The 19123-nt window shown below is 38.5% G+C and overlaps 1 protein-coding gene across 11 annotated transcripts in view; it reads left to right on the top strand.

Annotated features, from left to right (window-relative positions):
• Nucleotides 1–19123, top strand: part of LOC106067622 (epidermal growth factor receptor kinase substrate 8-like protein 1) — a 103347-nt gene that overhangs the window by 20723 nt on the left and 63501 nt on the right. For 6 of the 11 annotated variants that reach the window (XM_056044815.1, XM_056044817.1, XM_056044824.1 and 3 more), the window contains one exon: nt 18730–18824. In XM_056044815.1, the coding sequence (XP_055900790.1) occupies nt 18730–18824 (95 nt within the window). Of the gene's footprint in view, nt 1–7551; nt 7691–9028; nt 9053–9075; nt 9123–9856; nt 9883–11589; nt 12010–18729; nt 18825–19123 lie in introns of those variants that run through there. The other 5 variants (XM_056044821.1, XM_056044823.1, XM_056044822.1 and 2 more) reach the window with 5 other exon arrangements.

The raw sequence follows: 19123 nt of genomic DNA on the forward strand, positions 1-19123 counted from the left end.
CTACATGTCATTTGTTTATGTAGCTACAGCTCGGGCGTGATACGTTATTGATTATCAGGACATGATGATAACAGGAGTGCCTCAATTTCCACGTCTCCTACACATAACAAGATTAAACCTTTTTCTCTCGTGTACGACTAAGCTTACTGTTTTCTAATGGATTGGAGTCGATTTCGCGCCGTAGTGTGGTCCTTCGTTTACTGAAGTGAATTTGGATGTCTGTGTCACTAACTGGCTGTCCAGGCATCGGTTCCATTGTCTTTATGCTCATTTACATTTATACCCTTTTAATGTTGTACTTTTCGGAGTTGCTTTAGTTTAGAAGGATCCTTGATATCACGTTCAAAGACCACATCACAAACCAAGAGATTAGAGACAGGGTTACTGCAGCGCTAACCCAATGATGACCTGCTAACTATTGTGAAAAAAACCCAAGCTCAAAATCAATGGCCATATTACAAGATCTTCTGGGCTCGCAAAGACCTTCCTTCAGGGAACAGTACCAGGAAAAAGAAGAGGAGACAGACAGGGAAAGCGATGGGAGGACAACATAAAAGAATGGACGGGCCTGCCATTGAAAGAGGTTTTAAACAAGGCAAAAGACAGTGAGGAATAGGTTCGCGTCTCACGGTCACCCCCACCCCCTCCCACACCGACAAGAAATCTCTCTGCCTCTCCGTACTACCATCAAATTTCTCGGTTACTCCAAATCTAATTGATATATATTCTACGACAACAAACACTCTCTCATTGCGACATTGACACTTTGAGCTCCTCATATTTCTAGTCCTCACAACTTATTTATCGCTTCTACTTAAGGGCCTCAGTAGCTCTGTAACGCTGAGCTAAGATCTACTTGAGTAATCGACGGGTATCGTGGTATCCAAGTTCTGGTTAACTCTACAGCACCTGACATCGATTCTTCATTAAATCTCGGAAGCCATTGCACCGTTAACACAGACGAGTATTATCGCATAACGAACACGTGAACTCGATTGGGTTTCTGCTAAGAAATGTAGCGCATTAATAGTCGTACACACCAGACTTCGTTCTGTTGAGGGGGAATCGATTATATTTTTATTTATCGCAACAGTATTTATATCGAAGAGATGGTCGTCATTAAGTGAAACGAATACTGGTTGTGTTTAGGTTGCTCAAAGTGAATTGGACATTTTTATAATACTTATCTACTGTAATGTGACATGTGCATTTTTATAATACTCAACTACTGCAATGTGAAATAGACATTTTATACTGTAATGTGAAATAGATATTTGTATACTGTAATGTGATATGGACTTTTTGAAATTTTTTTTTTTTTTTTGCTTTTATATAGCGCAACTTTCAAGGTTACAGCATGCTCAGTGCGCTAAGGTCCAATTTCATTTGTGGACCAGTGGGTGAAGGGTATATGGTCGAGGGTTTCGTTGTAGCCTTGAGGGGCTCAGGTAACACAGCTATACTCGAGCCCCTTGTTATGTAACCAAGCCTTCCAGACGCACATCCCATATTCAGACACTATAATATGAACTGGTCTTTGGGTAATGTTCAAATAACAGTTGTATGGATGCAACGCTACGTTTTGCTGAACAGTCATCTCATCGTACTTACTCAGCAATCATCGTTCATAATGTCATCATCGTACTCAATGTCATCATCGTACATAATGTCATCATCGTACATAATGTCATCATCGTACTCAATGTCATCATCGTACATGATGTCATCATCGTACTCAATGTCATCATCGTACATAATGTCATCATCCTTACTATTGTCATCATCGTACTCAATGTCATCATCGTACTCAATGTCATCATCGTACATAATGTCATCATCCTTACTATTGTCATCATCGTACATAATGTCATCATCGTACTCAATGTCATCATCGTACATAATGTCATCATCGTACATAATGTCATCATCGTACTCAATGTCATCATCGTACATAATGTCATCATCGTACTCAATGCCATCATCGTACATAATGTCATCATCCTTACTATTATCATTATCGTACATAATGTCATCATCGTACTCAATGTCATCATCGTACATAATGTCATCATCGTACATAATGTCATCATCGTACTCAATGTCATCATCGTACATAATGTCATCATCGTACTCAATGTCATCATCGTACATAATGTCATCATCCTTACTATTGTCATCATCGTACATAATGTCATCATCGTACTCAATGTCATCATCCTTACTAATTTTATCATCGTACTTGTGTCCTCTAAAAATGTATGATTCAATTGTTTTTATTGAACTTCTTTCCTCGCCTCCCACCCCCCACCGCTTGATATAAAACGTTCACATTGGACTGTTTCCTTTAGCCCCCCACCCCCCTTTCCTTTTTTTTTTTCTAGATAGACCTTGGTGACATTGAGTAGATTTAGAGTGTGCGGATATATTTGCCAGGGGGTGGGGCAGGGTGAGATGGGAGGCAGGTGAGATTTGAATTTGACCCTTCTGGTCTGATTGAAAGATAAATTGACCCTCGGTCCACAGAATTCTGATATATTATGTTAATGAATGTGTCGCCAGAGATCCGACCCACGAAGTTCAAGGTCTGAAGTCTATTCAGTGCTGTTGATAATATGAATAATGATAATGCTTCAAGTTAGCGCTGTTAATGTATATAATGAGACAATACAATGTATGTAATGATATTACTTCTGTGATATCCGAATTTAGCGTCGCCAAAGTTAGTGTTGGGATCCGATAGGCGTAGTTTTTTTTTTTTCGACAAAAAAAAAACAAGGAAACAAAACACAAAAACAGACACACACACACACAAAGTGGACCAATAGGTTGGACTTACGTTTTGGTCTAAACTAAAAACTTGTGTAAAAATCGTGTACAAATAGTTTAAGTTTTTTCCTAAGTTTTTACTAGTTATGTTGGCTTTGAAAGATTTAGTGTGTTTTTTTTTTACATTTATTTTTATTTAGAGAGGGGGAAAAAAGGCTATTTATTTAAAACAAAACAAAATTGACACGGGTTTACAGACGTCAAACACGGAGAATTTCCTGACATCTGGTTAGTTAGTTGTCTTTGTGTATAAATAATGACAGTACATGCACAGTCTTAACTCTTTCTCTCCGTAATTATTTACCAAATTCTGGTGGAAACAACGCTGGTATCATTAGTTAGGAGAGAAAGAGTTAAATAATACAAAATAAAATTAAGAAGGAAATTAGCATTTAATCTTATCAAAATGTTTACCACCTCACACATACACACAGCCTCTTGTTTCCTTTGTCCACTCGTTGCCCTATTTATTTTCCGACGTGACCTAAGCTGCCGGACTGGAAAACGCCCGGCAAGGAACGTGATCCCCTACAGCTGATCAGGTATTACCTACGTCGCCCTATTGTCACGGTCGGGGGACAGATCAATATACTTACAACAATATTGGTGCGCGGACTGAGACGGAGCCTTTGTCGTTGGCCGCCGCTCACGAGATAGTGAAACCTATTGTTGACATTGAGCGTTTGTCTAGGTATTAATACATTTTGATCTATGATCGTATGGTAAAATGTAAGTAAAGTTCGCCTTTCAGACCTTGTGGCCTATAGGGCAGATGATGTAAAGGTCATCTGTTGCTGTGGCCTACGGTTAACGAGGGTGTCATGTGGCCAGCACAACGACCAACCGCCTTTACGTTTCCCTAACTAATGACAGATACCTAGAGCTGGGTGGACTCAGAGGCGCCCAAAGATCCCGATTGGTATTAAAGTAAAAATGTCTGGATTTCTTTCTGATAATCTTTATGCTAATTTTGGTAACCCTTTTTAAGAAAGGCATTTAAGTTTGCCTCTTGGACCGAGTATTAAAGAAAATATTTTTCAAATACATGATTTGTAATGTAACCAGGATGTGACCCACTTTCAATGACATTTTGTTGTTATTCAGAGTGCTGGATGTTTGAGATCCCGAGTTCCAACCTCTGCAGTGCAACGTTCTACCCAATGGCCACCAATGGCCAACAATTTTTTAAAAATCCTTCGTGTGTGTGTGTGATATTTTCTTCTATGTTTCCAAGGTATCCGGTAATTACGTCATTTCCATTACTTGTATTATTTATATTTAATCTCGTTACCAAAGCTTTTTAGCGGCTCCCGAAAGGGGAAAAGACGCTTTTAGTTTTGTGTGACCTGTTTGTCCATCTGTCGTCCGTCCGTCCCTTTTATATCTCAGAAACTAGAAGAAAAAATGAAAATCGGACATAATATTTTAGATCATTCAAAGTTCTGATGCAACGGCTACTTTTTTCTTTTCCGAATGTTAACCATCAAATTTTTAAAATTATATATGCAAGCAGATTTTTCAAAAAATTACTCCACTCTTAAATGAAAAACTTCAGGGGAGGTAACTTTTTTTTTATTTTTAAAAAAGGTCATTGACTTCTTCATTAATAACTCAAGCTTCATTCATAGATTCGCTCATTGTTACAAAAAATGTGCATCTAAGGTCACAATGGTTAATGGTTCATTATAAAATATATTTTCCATTTATTAACTAACTCATTGAATAGAATACTGATTCAAATGTTGTTTTAATAAAATAATTTTGATACGAACTTCGTTTTAGTTATAAGTTTCAAAACTAACAAACTACTTTTGTAGCGTGCAGTTTGGACATATCCTCATTATAGGGGCCTACACTTGACAGTCTCAATAAGTCTAAATAGAGCTCAGATCTAGATATATTTATAATAAATGTATTCATAATTCGAACAAAACTTTAATTATTAAGGCAATAACTTATCTTCTGACAGCTTAGGGGTGCAGATTTATTTATTATTTAAACAATAGTATCACATTAAGAAATGAATCGGATACGAACAGCATACTATGGCCTACACCATTAGCAATAGCATTACCCGGTAACAAAAGGCCTACTATTCATGATCATAACATTGGCCTAGGTCTAGTAATTTAAAGATTAAACGTGTACATTCATACGAGTTCTAGTCTAGATATAGTAGATTCTAGATCAAGATTCTAGATCTAGATCTAGAATTTGATCTAATTCTAAACTAGACTTAGATCTATTTCTAGATCTATACTTAGATCTGTAGTTCTAGACCTAGACTTAGATCTTGAATCTAGATTTAGATCTAAAACTAGGTCTAGATCTAGCTAGATTTATGTCTAGTTTGTATTACAAATGACAATGGAGATATTAATTTTTTATTTTGCGAGGGGAATGCCTGGTCCAAGTAGACCAACTCCAAGTCTTTCAAGTCATTTCTAGCTAGCTCACTACCTAACTAAAATAGGTCAAGAAATTTTTTTTTTCGTGTTGCTAATTTGTCTAATTTTGTAAGAAGAATAAATCTTTTTTAGTTTCTCTTTATTACATGTAACATGTTATTAATTTTGAATGTATGGATAAGGTTTTAATAATTATTATTGTAAAAAATATGTGTACGCTAAATGAATATATGGAGATGCTGTGGCTGAGTGGTAAAGCACTTGGAACCAGAAGTCCCGTATTCGAACCTCTAGGTAGACAGACCACTTCGGGGGCCGATTTTCAGTTTGTGTTTCCATACAAACTGTCTTAGTAATCTTGCTTTGTTTTTAAATTTTGAACTGTCATTTCTTCCCGTCAAAAAATTTTATGTAATGTTAGATATGCTAGAACTAAAAAAAACTCCCCACATTTTTTTTAAAGAAATCCTTTTTTTTTTTATAATGCTGCAGTCATTTTGTTACGCATGCGTGCGCTTGTCTAATTATTTCCTTGCCGTTATCGCGCCGTCTTTTAGTCTGGGCTGTCACAGCCTGCAGAGCCTTTCACGGGCTAGCCAATTGGCGCTGTACCACCCGCAGGACAACGGCATGCATGGGCAGAGATGTATGTTTGATAAACAAGTCCTACACGCAGCATAGTATGCGTCGACATGATGTGCTAGCTCCAGGTTTGAATCAGAACATTTAGCTATAGGCTACACAGTTCTGATTACAATAGTCTCTGGACTTGTTTCAGCTTATCCCCGCCACCATTTTTCTTCACGCCGTATAGACTTACTTCATGCCCTAGTGTGACGTCACATTAAGTAAAGTTTCCCTTTCAGACCTTGCGATCTATGGGGCAGATGATGTAAAGTTTATCTATTTCTGTGGTCCACGGTTAACGAGGGTGTCATATTGCCAGCGCAACCGCCTTTACTTTCCCCAACTAATGTCAGGTTCCCATTAGAGCTGGCTGGACTCAGAGGCGCACTAAGACCCCGAAAGTAAAAATTCCATTCTTCACCAGGATTCGAACCCGGGACCCCAGGTTTGGAAGCTCTTTACCACTCAGCCACTGCGCTTCCGCGACGTCATATTAACGCAGGTTTAAACCTGTTTTCAAGCCCTAGCCTGACCTTGTAGGTTTAACCTATCTTCATGGCCTAAAATGTGCCAGTGTGCCTAATAATCATACATTGACAGTCACAGTCTTTTGCCTATGGTTCCATTTTTGTGGTTTCTTTGGCCTGTGGGTGTACTGCTTTTTTTTTTTTTGGTGGTGTGGTTATATGGTTAATGAATTAAAAAACAAAATTACCTTTCTTTTTGGACTAATATTTCTTCTGATTTGATAGGGGTTTTTTTTGTCTATTCTTTCTATCAGTGTTCATTTGGTGTTTTATAAAAATATTTTTTTTATGATAGTAATTACCATTATCTTATTATCTGATTTATAAATTATATTACGATTATAATTTGATACTATTATGGTGCTATGTAGGTTCAGGCCGCGCTTCGTCTTTTATGTCGACAGATTTTCTACACCCTGTACTAGCCACTCTAAACATTATCTTGCAGTTGACCACTGCGTCCAGTTTCTAGATTGAAATTTTTGGTACTGAAATTGAATGGACAGGCCCTGTCATTAAAAGAAATTCTACCCAAGGCAAAAGACAAAGAGGAATGGAGAAATACGGTCGGCGGATCTTGTGTGGTGCCCCAAGGACTAAGGAATAGAATAGATGAAGGATATATTTTTGTGACTTTTAAGACATCATATTGAAGTCTCAAAATATATATTTCGTAATATTGAATAGTGTCATCTCTGATGGGTATTAAGACCTTAACAGAATGTGAGATCCGTCCATACATTCCAGGTGTGTTATCTACTTTTACAGACTTGTAATACAGTTTATGACAGTACTTGAGTCCCCACCCCACACCCCCTTCTTTCCAGAGTTATTGCCTACTCTCGTGTGCCACACCTAGGTAATGCCATCCCTATCTCCTGTCGTTTTGTCTCTGCTATTGAGTGTCACGTGACCCTGTCGACAGTAAATGCGATGTTTTGTCATGTGTGTGATAGTATCGGCGTGGTTGTAAATAGTTTCCTCTTGTTCTAAATATTTTAGATCTAGTCATTCAATGCGTGTCGCTTTTTGAATGGGCTGTGATTGGAATGCTGTTAGTAGCCGCCGCATCTTATTTGTATGAATTTACAAGGATATTAGTCGATCTAGATCTATGTGGTTTACGTGAAACAAAACGCCTATCACTAGTGAGTGGGTGGACTTCTGTAATGGATTAATTGGAGGCCTCTAGTTAGTGTGCACTAATCTCTTGGCTTCCAGAGTGACTATGAACTGATCGCTGTATTTTGGAGTCTACATCTGGTCTAGGGGAAAAACGTGTCTTTAGTTGACAGCTTGTAGGTGAGTTGGGGACACCCGGTAGACCTTATTAAAGTGTGGTCCATGCTCCAATCCAAGCGTGGTCCAACAGGTAGTGAAATGGGGAAAAAAGAGGGGCTGAGGTGGATAGTGCTTTCCATGTATGCAAAGAATCCTACACCCATACTTCAGTGAATCCTTGAGCTCTAATTCAGCGAATCCTACACCTATACTTCGGTGAAAACTACACCTCTAATTCAGTGAATTCCAGACCTCTAATTCAGTGAATCCTAGACATATACTTCAATGAATCCTAAACCTATGCTTCAGTGAATCCCAGACGAATCCTACACCTATACTTCGGTGAATACTAGACCTCTAATTCAGTGAATCCCAGACCTCTAATTTAGTGAATCCCAGACCTCTAATTCAGTGAATCCTAGACATATACTTCAATGAATCCCAGACCTCTACTTCTGTGAATCCCAGACCTATACTTCAATGAATCCTAAACCTATGCTTCAGTCAATCCCAGACGAATCCTACACCTATACTTCGGTGAATACTAGACCTCTAATTCAGTGAATCCCAGACCTCTAATTCAGTGAATCCTAGACCTATACTTCAATGTATCCTAGACCTATACTTCATTGAATCCTAGACCTCTAATTCAGTGAATCCTAGACTTCTAATTCAGTGAATCCTAGACCTCTAATTCAATGATGACATTTTCTGTACAGAAAGAACAAGAAATAAGTTGTTTTACCACAAAGTTCGTTGTCTCTGCGGATTGGACAGACTCCCTATTGACTGTCTCCAGCTTCCTTGTAAAATGTCAAACACAGAGTTAGATTCTCTTAAGTCTAGATTTCTGCGTCTGTTTTGTTTTGTTCTTGTGTTTTCTTGTTAAACCTGCACCTTGCCTTGTCCACGTATCGGCTACTTGTTGTCTCTGGTCGTGTCCATAATTTCCTATTGTGAAGCCTTTGAAAACGTGTTGTACATTACATCAGTATTTTCAAGCGCATTCAAACGTCTGCGCCATTGCTACATCCAAGATTTCAAGTCACCCGTTTAGGTTAATTTTAAACTCTAATCTAAATGCATCCTAATTTTAAAAACAACTATGTTACGGCACCTCTGCAAACGACGGCAAAGGCGCCTCATATTTTCGTAAGGCTAATCAGTAATTTCATAACTCTTAATCTATATGTTGCCTCTTCTGGGACGCCCCTTCTTCCCTCCTTATCGCAACGCCTTTGATTTTACTAGTGAAAATTTTGTTGTTGACTTTGAAATATCGTTGCAGCATATCTTTGGCGTGATTCATTGTCCATCGTTTTTAACGTTAGGGCCTGTATGTGATTGTAGACCTTCTTGACTGATAGCTGCTGCATTATCTTGGTTACGTAATAATCTCATTTTTTTTTTATTGCGTGTGTAGAAGTGTTTTGGTAGCTCTTTAGGCATAGTAGTAAGTTGATTGTACTAGATTTGTTGCAGTATGTTGATAATTGTATTTGTAGCAGTGTATTGATACTATATTTGTAGCAGTGTGTTGATACTTAATATGTATAGCAGTGTGTTGGTACTATATCTGTAGCAGTGTGTTGATACTATTATGTGTAGCAGTGTGTTGATACTATATTTGTAGCAGTGTGTTGATACTATATTTGTAGCAGTGTGTTGATACTTATATGTGTAGCAGTGTGTTGCTACTTATATTTGTAGCAGTGTGTTGATACTATATTGGTAGCAGTGTGTTTTTACTTATATTTGTAGCAGTGTGTTATTATATTTGTAGCAGTGTGTTGATACTTATATTTGTAGCAGTGTGTTGCTACTTATATTTGTAGCAGTGTGTTGATACTTATATTTGTAGCAGTGTGTTGCTACTTATATTTGTAGCAGTGTGTTGATGCTTATATTTGTAGCAGTGTGTTTCGGTACACAATTGTATTCACATCTGTAGTTGTCACGACTCTGTCTTTGGATAACGGTGTCAAGGAGTAGGTTCTACGTCTGTTGTGACCTAGATCTAGTGCCTCTTACCTGTAGCTCTGAAGTGCGAGGCAGTTATAAAAGTGAACAACTTTTAACTCTCAATTGAAGCCCAAAATTTATAGACTCGCTAAATAAAGAGGGATTTCTTAAGTTAACAAAACTCGCCGAGCTAACGTGTACAGCGAGAGGCAGGGGATGTAAGTCTTACGCTGTAATCAAATGTGCAGACGGTAAAACTTTTTCAATTCCAATCATCTCACACTTTATTCATATTCAACAAAAACCCGAGTCAATTATTATTGTTGAACTCTTCATTCTATCGAGTTGAAATTTTGCACGTAAACTCTTCCTGGAGGACAACACTTTTGATTAACTTTTCAGAAATGCTTCATTAATTATTGATTTAAAAAAAAATGTATCTGGGGAACTAATTTAAGACTGATTTTATTCCTCGTATGGTCAACTTTACTACCGTTTAAGTATCTGCTGTTGACACTAGTATTTCGATTATTTTGGTACTGATATGAATAGGTAGAACAAATGTACTGTTTTACCTTTTTTTTTTAAACGCGATATTTTAGGTTTCTTTTTGGACATTTTCTTTTTCTTTCTTTTTCGTTCTGTGTGTCATGACAAATGGTCACATCAAATCTTAACTTCACGTAGTTAAACCCTCCTCCACGTAGACGAGTGGTAAAGTACTTGGGCTTGAGTTCGAATCCCGGTGAAGACTTTGGGATTTTTTTAGGGCGCCCTTTAAAATCACCCAACTTTATTTTGTATCTGACATTTGTTGGGGAAAATAAAGGCGATTGGTCGTTATATTTATGTTAACCGTTGCCCATAGAAACAGATGACCCTGATATCTGTCCTCGTAGTGGATGCGCTTAAAATAAAGGTAAAGCGCTTGGCTTCTGAACCGGGGATCCCGGGTTCGAATCCTGGTGAGCACTGGGATTTTTAATTTCGGGATCTTTTGGGCGCTTCTGAGTCCACCCAGCTCTAATGGGTACCTGACATTAGTTGGGGAAAAGTAAAGGCGGTTGGTCGTTGTGCTGGCCACATGACACCCTCGTAAACCGTAGGCCAGAGAATCGGATGACCTTAACATCATCTGCCCTATAGACCACAAGGTCTGAAAGGGGGAACTTTACTTACTATTTGTCCTCGTAGATCGCAAGGTCTGAAAGGAATACCCTTTTTTTCTCCTCCAAATAAAAAAATTTAGTTGAATAATATTCATGTTTTTTTTTTTAAATTCCTCTCCTCCCTTACATTGTGGGAAGGGTGGGCAGTACGAAGGGTGGGAAGTACAAAATGTTTCATGTATTGCTTGCTCCTCAGCTCCTCGGACTTGTAGATGAAGACCGAAGAACTGGTAATGCCGAGACACGACTTGTTGACGTTTTTTTTTGTTCGGTCTGGTTGTTTTTTTTCTTTTTTTAGGGGGAAATAAAAAGCAGCCAACAGAGAAGTCCAGAGCTGCCTTGCATGGGAGTTAATCCGGTGTAAGAATGAAATAACATGCTACTTCAAACACGGCAACCAGATCTAAGAAACTGAAATCCCAAGACTCTAAGGGTGCCAACATTAAAACAGGGCGCGCTGAACCCAATATTTTGATCTGTAAGGGGAGAAGATCTACAGCCTTTAATTTATGAGCTGTGAGTGCCTGGTAACGATGCAGAAACCTCGCGGTGGAACAGGCCCTCGTAAAAGTCCTAACTTAAACTGTTTTTCAGAACCTTGAATACCGGACTTTTAGTTTGGAGGTCAGGCTTGAATGAGTTTGACACATTGTTCTAGATTGTTTCAACTTCTCTCTGACTCATAGTTTTAACGATAACAACTTTGTTTTTTTTTTCCCGTTTATGTTTGGTTTTAAATTTGATTAGAAAAGATAGAAAGATGCAAAACTGCAAGCAATGGTCTTATACCGAGTCGCTTTCTTGCCTCTGTGATGGTTAGTAAATTAGTATCTCCTGAAGTCACTAGCTATCAGCTCAATGCACATGGGCAGTGGTGTGTAGATGATGTTATCGCGTGCAGCTGTAGATAAGATAGCTGTGGTTTTTCTGAGAACTGTTGACTACTTTGCGTTGATGTAGATCTAGTGAGAACTGTTGACTACTTTGCGTTGATGTAGATCTAGTGAGAACTGTTGATTACTTTGCGTTGATGTAGATCTAGTTGTTTTGTGTGATACTAGACGTCGCTATTAGCACTGTAATAACTGATGAGGCGATGACACTGGCTTTGTGCTATTTGACTTCAATGGAGGTCTCTATAGACCTAACACGTTTTCTATTCTTCAGTTTCATATTATCATCTTTCATGATTGACGTCACTTGCTAAAGGTAAAAATCGTAACAAGCAAGATAGAAATTATACTTAAACATTAAAAACATTAAAAATACTTAAAAAAAAAAACACAAAAAAACTCCATTATGCAACTTATTGAGCGCTTGATTAATTTATTAAACTCTTGAATCAATAATGCCTTACATTCGGAAATTCCCGAACGCGATAGGTTTTTTTTTTTTTTTTTTAAGAATGCCATAGTCCTTTCAAAATCGATGTCAGATCTAGACCTAGATTAAGTCTCTAGCCAAATTTAGATTTTTTTTTTTTTTTACTTTGAAAAATTATAACTGTCATACTAAGAGATTTCCCAATTTGGCCAACGTAATTCTTTTCTCTGCGAGATACAACAATTGTTAAATTCATTGGAAAATCGTTAGATCCGTTTTTTGTGTAGCTTGGTCAAGATTTGTATCGGAGTAGCTGACAAATGTTAAAATCAGAGCTTTTATCACATTTTTTTTTAAATTAGGAAATCTTCGTTTTCAATCTGTGGACCTACATCAGTTTCATTATTATTGTAAGAAGGATAAATTAAAGCTAGAATCTGACTCAGGCAACATGTTTAAAAATAAAAATTTCTCCTTTAAATGCACGCTTCGTTCTCTGAAATCATAAACCTGTTCACCTTTTTTTGTACGTGTAACTATATGATGTAAACTGGTTCGATTTATGAACGCTGCAAATGGGAAACTCAATAGAAATTCCTTTATTATTTTTTTCTTATAAAGGACTTTAGTTCTTAAGCTAACACGCTATATACAAAGGCCTTTTTTTTTTTCAAAAGTAAAAAGGAAGTTTTAACAAGTAGTGCTGACGTTTTACTTACGCTCTAGTGATGAGTTTGTTGTCTATTGACGTCCGAAAAATCTAACATATTCTGGATCTCAATGAGGTGAATAGCCGTTTTATTGGGGTCGCCCAAGACACCTACACAAATGTACACTTTCCCTTTTAACTGACACAGTGTCACGAATTAGGTATATGAGTGTTACAGTTAAGATCATAAATAAATTAACCTCCGAAACAAATATATGTGCCTTAACAGTTGGTCAATAAACTCTTCAGGCCGTCATAAGAGTGAAATCATTATTAATAGTAATTATTCATTAATTTTTAATGAGAGTTTTTAAGATTTTTATTTTGTTTGTGGAGGTTTTTTTTCTACGTAGTTTTACCTAATTCGTAAGGCGCTTGGCTTCCGAACCGAGAGGTCCCGGGTTCGAATCTCGGTTAAGACTGGGATATCGGTATTTTAAGGCGCCCCACGGTCCACCAAACTCTATTGGGTGTCTGACATTACTTGGGGAATGTTAGGCGGTTGGTCGTCGTGCTGGCCAAGTGGCACCCTCGTTAACTGTTGAAACAGATGAGCTTCCTTTACATCAGCCTTTTATGCTCGGCGACCCCTTTTTACAATCCCCCACTCTGACGCACCCCCCCCCACACACACACATAGAACAATAGAAGAATAGACAAAAACAATCCATATTTTCGATGGTCTTAGGCGGCCCCTGGCAAATCGTCATTCGACCCCCAAAGGGGTCGCGACCCACAGGTTGAGAACCCCTGCTTTACATCATCTTCTGTATAGATCGCAAGGTCTGAGAGGGGGAGGTTTGCTTTTTCTTAACCTTATTCACAATGTAACAATTTGATTCCATTAAAAAAAAACACAATAAGTAATCTCTTTTTAATTTAAATAAAAATAACCATTCGATCATCTTTTAGTTTGGGCATTCTAACCTTTCCTACTTTTCAGGTTGCCCCCCCCCTCCTTTTTTTTTTCCACGATGTGGGAAATGCCATTGTATTGGTCCTCAGCTCAATACACACCCAAGCGATGATGTGTCATTTCTCTTATCACCCAGTTCTAAAAATAGAATCACATTCTCGGGCCTATTTATAAATAGCATTTAAGGAGAAAAAAAACTTTTTTAAGAAAAGCCATATGAACATAAAATAACATTGCGCAAATGTTTTCTAACCGGACTTCATCAAATCACGCACGTCAGTTGATCTTGCCACCCTAAGCCAACCCCCCCCCCTCTTTATAGTTCGCTAGTCACGTGACTAATTCAATGGGAATAGCGGAAGAAAATGTATGTTAATTGTTCATTTTGTCATGCTTAACAAAGCAGTGTGATTTGTGCATGGCACCTTTTTGTCAATAACATTTTACAGGCGTGGGCAAATGGTGTCGTCTGCTGAGTGAACCAAAATGACATGCATAGAGTCCCGCCCTTTTTTAATGGCCCATTTAAAAACCGGACGTAGAAAATGACTCGAAATTTAGTTTAGGTACGTTTTGACCAATACCAAGTTGAACCAACTCTGCGAACCAGTTATTTTCCTTGGGCACGTTCCATCAGCATCATTCTAGTCGTCAGCAGTGGTTCTCTCTATTTTCTCTCCCAGCAAGTCAAGGGTCGTTCTGAGTTATTTACTTTTTTAAAAATGTCCTTCAATCGCTACTATTAACTCACGCTTTCGTCATTAAATAAAAATTGAATCGTTTGTTTTGACAACTTTTCATCCAACTTTTTATATACATATTTCAAAATATCAGTTCATTGACATATAAGCTTTGATATAACCTTTGTGAACATGACACAATGCCTAATAAAAAGTTACAATGTTCGTCGTCCTGCGCCCAAAGCAAAGTCACGTGTATACTGTACACGTCACATTTGTTCAATAGAATACAGATAGTTGAGCCAATCAGAGATCAACTTGAAAAATATGCAAAATACTTTTTTTTTTTAAGAACAAAGCTTATACTAAGCGTAGTTTGCTTCAGTCGTGTCATTAAATGTGTAATAGATCTAGAATCTGAAATGTTTACCAGATGTTTTTGTTTAGCGCTATTTCATGCTTTTAGCTTTCTCAAAACGCTAGTAACCTATCACTTGCCTGGACCAGTTGGGAAAAAGGAGGGGGGTGTTTGAAAGAAGGGGGTATCTGGGTGATCGCTTTTTAAATGCTTTTTATTAAAAAAGAATTTAAAAAAAAAAAAAAGGGAATGACCTGAATTCGAAATCGGGGCTTAAACCTCCCCAAGCTAACAGTCAACCACTGTGCTAGCCAAGTGCTGATGTAATTAGAAGGTTTTATATTTATAGCTACAAATTTAAAGCGGCCACCTGTAAAGTGGACTAATGCAGTTTATTTTGGGCCACCAAATTCACGCCTAGGCCACCGATAACCTAAGGCTGGCACTGATGTAGGGGCTGCCGTGGGTGGCTGGTCGACACATAGACCGAAGCTAGACTATCAAAATATCTTTTTATATTCAACGTTCAACATCTCTCTTTATTCATCGTTCAAATCACTCCTTATTCATCGTTCAACATCTCTCTATATTCATCGTTCGACATCTCTCTATATTCATCGTTCGACATCTCTCTATATTCATCGTTCAACATCTCTCTTTATTCATCGTTCAAATCACTCCTTATTCATCGTTCGACATCTCTCTATATTCATCGTTAGACATCTCTCTATATTCATCGTTCAACATCTCTCTTCAACGTCCCATCTCTCTTTACTTCTCCTGTCCCTCAGAGTATTCTCTATTTCTTTAAGACGCCGGCTCCCCCCCCCCCCCCCCCCCATTCATCCGTTCCTTACCGTTGTCAAAGAAACTTAACACCTCCAGGTTTTGTCAACATTGAATCCATATTAAAAGTACGTGGGAACACGGCTCCAGACGAAAGTGACGGAGGTGGCGGTGGGGGGAGTTCATTGATGGTCTGGACTATCACAACTGATTACCCTCATTGATCCACGCCGCGTGGTGTGCCTGTTGTTGTTGTTGTTGACACTGTGACTCATTATACTGGCATCTCAATGACCAGACGATTCTCCTTTAGGTAGACGTGTTTTGATGACTGTCCTGTCCCCCCGCAGATCTGTTGTATTTTTTTTTTGGTTACTTGGCGTAGATATACATGTTTGGTGGAGTTAGTTGTAAAATATGCACATTCATTGGCCTCCTTCAGTCGTGAAACGACTATGGTTCATCTCAAAACACTTTTTCGTATGACTGTGGGAGCCCTATTTTGGAGAGACACTCCCGTCCCACATATATTACATGTCAAGGTGGCTTTTGCTTTGGTGGTAGAGGAGCTGGCCATTTTCCCGTGTGGCACGCCTTTCTTCAAGAGCCGAGACCCATATTTTCTCGCTGTCCATAGCCTTCTTGGTCACCGTCTCTCTCCAACTAGTGCGGTCTAGGGCTATTTCTTCCCAATGGTCAGTATCAATGTTCACTGATTTTAAATCCCTTGTTATCACATCAACGTAACGGAGGTGGGGGGCGACCGCTCACACTGCGGAATATTTACACTGTCCCGCGCTTGGTCAAGTTGACCCCTCTCTCCTTTTTTTTGTTAACACACACACAAATATCCATCATTAAGGGTTCGAAGGTCGTCCACGATACTTTTTTTTTGGTAGGAAAGAATATCTGTTGCCTTCTTCACACCATCGCTTCCTATTAATTCTAGATGATTGGTTTCAATGTGGCCTGGAGAGGGCCAACGTGGCCCCGCAATAGTTTAGGAGCTTGGTGTTAACACGTTTAAGTTGGAGGCTCGGTATTTATTATATAGTCAGTATTTGATGTTGTCATTACGACCTTTTCTGTTTGTTGACTTGCTTCCCAAGAATTGTCTTTTGTCGTATGTCAATGTAATACTGGTCAGTGTCATTAGGGAGATGTATTTGGGGGAGGGGGGGGGGAGATGGTTTAGAAGGAACCGTTTTGTTTTCACCATAAATCTTGTGTTTTTCTAACTATCTGTACAGATGATTATCTGAGGTTACCAAGTCCCTTAACTCTTTCTCTCCGTAATTATTTTTCAACATTTTAAAGGAATTCTTTATTTTGCGTATTACTATTTTACTACCCCTGTTATGATTGGTCTTCAATAGCTTTGTTGTTTGTTATCAGAAAATGTTGTATTTGGTGTGGAATTAAAGGGAAATGCTTCGCTCTATTTATATAATTCAAAGTCAAGTTTAAAAAAAAAATTAATATCAATTTAATTTAATTAGGTCAAATCAAATTAACGATGGTATCGTCGATTAGGAGAGAAAGTTAATAACTCTTTTTTTAATCACACACAAATCTTTCACTTTTGTGATTATGAAGTAACAACAACACAAAAAAATGCACTGAATGATTTTTGAAACCATGATTGAGTGCACTGGGCTTCAGTGCTATGTTTTTAGAACACTGGGCGTTGGTCTTGAAACGTTTTCTGTAACCCTAACCGCCCTAACCCAATAATACTTTCTATATATTTGAAAAGAGAAGTTTTAATATTAAGCTTTGGACAACTAAAACAGCAATATGTCTTTACGGGTTACAAAAACTATCGGCCCACAGTATAATTTTAGATATATAGTGGTGCTATTCCCATACTTTGTTATTCTGACAATAAATATAATGGTTATGAGTTTCTGAAACCTGATATCTATGGCGTGCAAACTGCTAGGTGAATTTTCTTCTTCGTTCTCATTTTTCATGTTGGAGGATTTCAGATCCGTAATCCTATATCTGAGATGGACCAGGCAGTTCTCTTCTATAGGAAGGTTCCGGGGCAGAGTCTTGTTCGGGCCTCTAGATAATGTATGCAGCTATATCTGAGATGGACCAGGCGGGTCTCTTCTATAGGAAGGTTTCGGGGCAGAGTCTTGTTCTGGCCTCTAGATAATGTATGCAGCTATATCTGATATCGACCAGGCAGTTCTCTTCTATAGGAAGGTTTCGGGGCAGAGTCTCGTTCGGGCCTCTAGATAATGTATGCAGCTATATCTGAGATCGACCAGGCAGTTCTCTTCTATAGGAAGGTTTCGGGGCAGAGTCTTGTTCGGGGCTCTAGATAATGTATGCAGCTATATCTGAGATGGACCAGGCAGTTCTCTTCTATAGGAAGGTTTCGGGGCAGAGTCTTGTTCGGGCCTCTAAATAATGTATGCAGCTTTGAAGGACGTGGTCGGCAGTCTCTAGTGATGCCCCAGAACGCCAAGTTACGCTACTCCCGACCTTTAGCTCGTCTCATTCTGTTGTGTCCGATGTTGAGGCGACAGATTATGCCATATTAAAGACAGCTAATCTTACCCTCACAATAAAATTGATCTGACGTAGTTACTGTTTTCTTACCTTCAAATATTTCTGTGAACTTGTAATGCAATTAACACTTAAATGATGTAACAAAGACACACTTTAGGGTAGTTTTGTACTTGCAAGTTAACTTGATTTCGAATGTAAATTACCCCCCCCCCTCTTTTTTTTTTCTCGACGCAGCCATTTTGCTTTTAAAAAGTATCGAATGTCCATAAGTACCTTTTCAGGTATATTGACTATATTGCTACATTCGTTACAATGGCTATATTTATTTTCATTATCAAACATCCCTAGTTGGTGGCATTCGTCTTGCATATTTTTTGTGTGTGTATCTTATTTATTATTCTGTTTTTTTTTAAAGCAAATTTTAGAATGCGTGAATACATTAACATACATATATGGGGCAAAGGTAACTATGTAGGATACTGGCGTGGTCACGGCTCTAGGGTGTACTATTGTGGGTAGAAGAGTTCAAGCCCTATTTGTGTTCGCTGAGTGCACGATGGTCTAGGGGTAGTGTTTTATGATACGTTTATTGAAAGTACTGTATTGAGAGTGTTTTGTTTTTTTGTTTGCTCTGCAGGGACGATATGAGGCGAGACGATGATGACAGGTACAGGAGGGGAGGGGCCCGCAACGGTGGGCCCTCATTTGACAGATTCAACACAGATTATCTAGGTGAGTAAATTGGTTGCGACCCTTGAACTTGAGGAGTGGGAGCACACGGTTGCCGGCGAGAACGTCTACGGGTGGAGCGCAGAAGTAGCGCTGTTTGGTTGTCTGAACGCCGCTGAGAATAACTCAGGGTGGAGCACACAAGTGGTTATGGGTTGGTCTGGCCGATATCGACTTTTTATTGAGACTTTACGATGTGTTGGAAAGAGGATTTAAATTGTAAAGGTTGTGTGACTTTTAAATTGTAAAGGTTGTCTGATTGAGTCAACATGATAAGAGTGTCATGACCAACGAACAACTGC

The sequence above is a fragment of the Biomphalaria glabrata genome, chromosome 10, assembly GCF_947242115.1.
Source record: "Biomphalaria glabrata chromosome 10, xgBioGlab47.1, whole genome shotgun sequence".
NCBI classification, from domain to species: domain Eukaryota; kingdom Metazoa; phylum Mollusca; class Gastropoda; family Planorbidae; genus Biomphalaria; species Biomphalaria glabrata.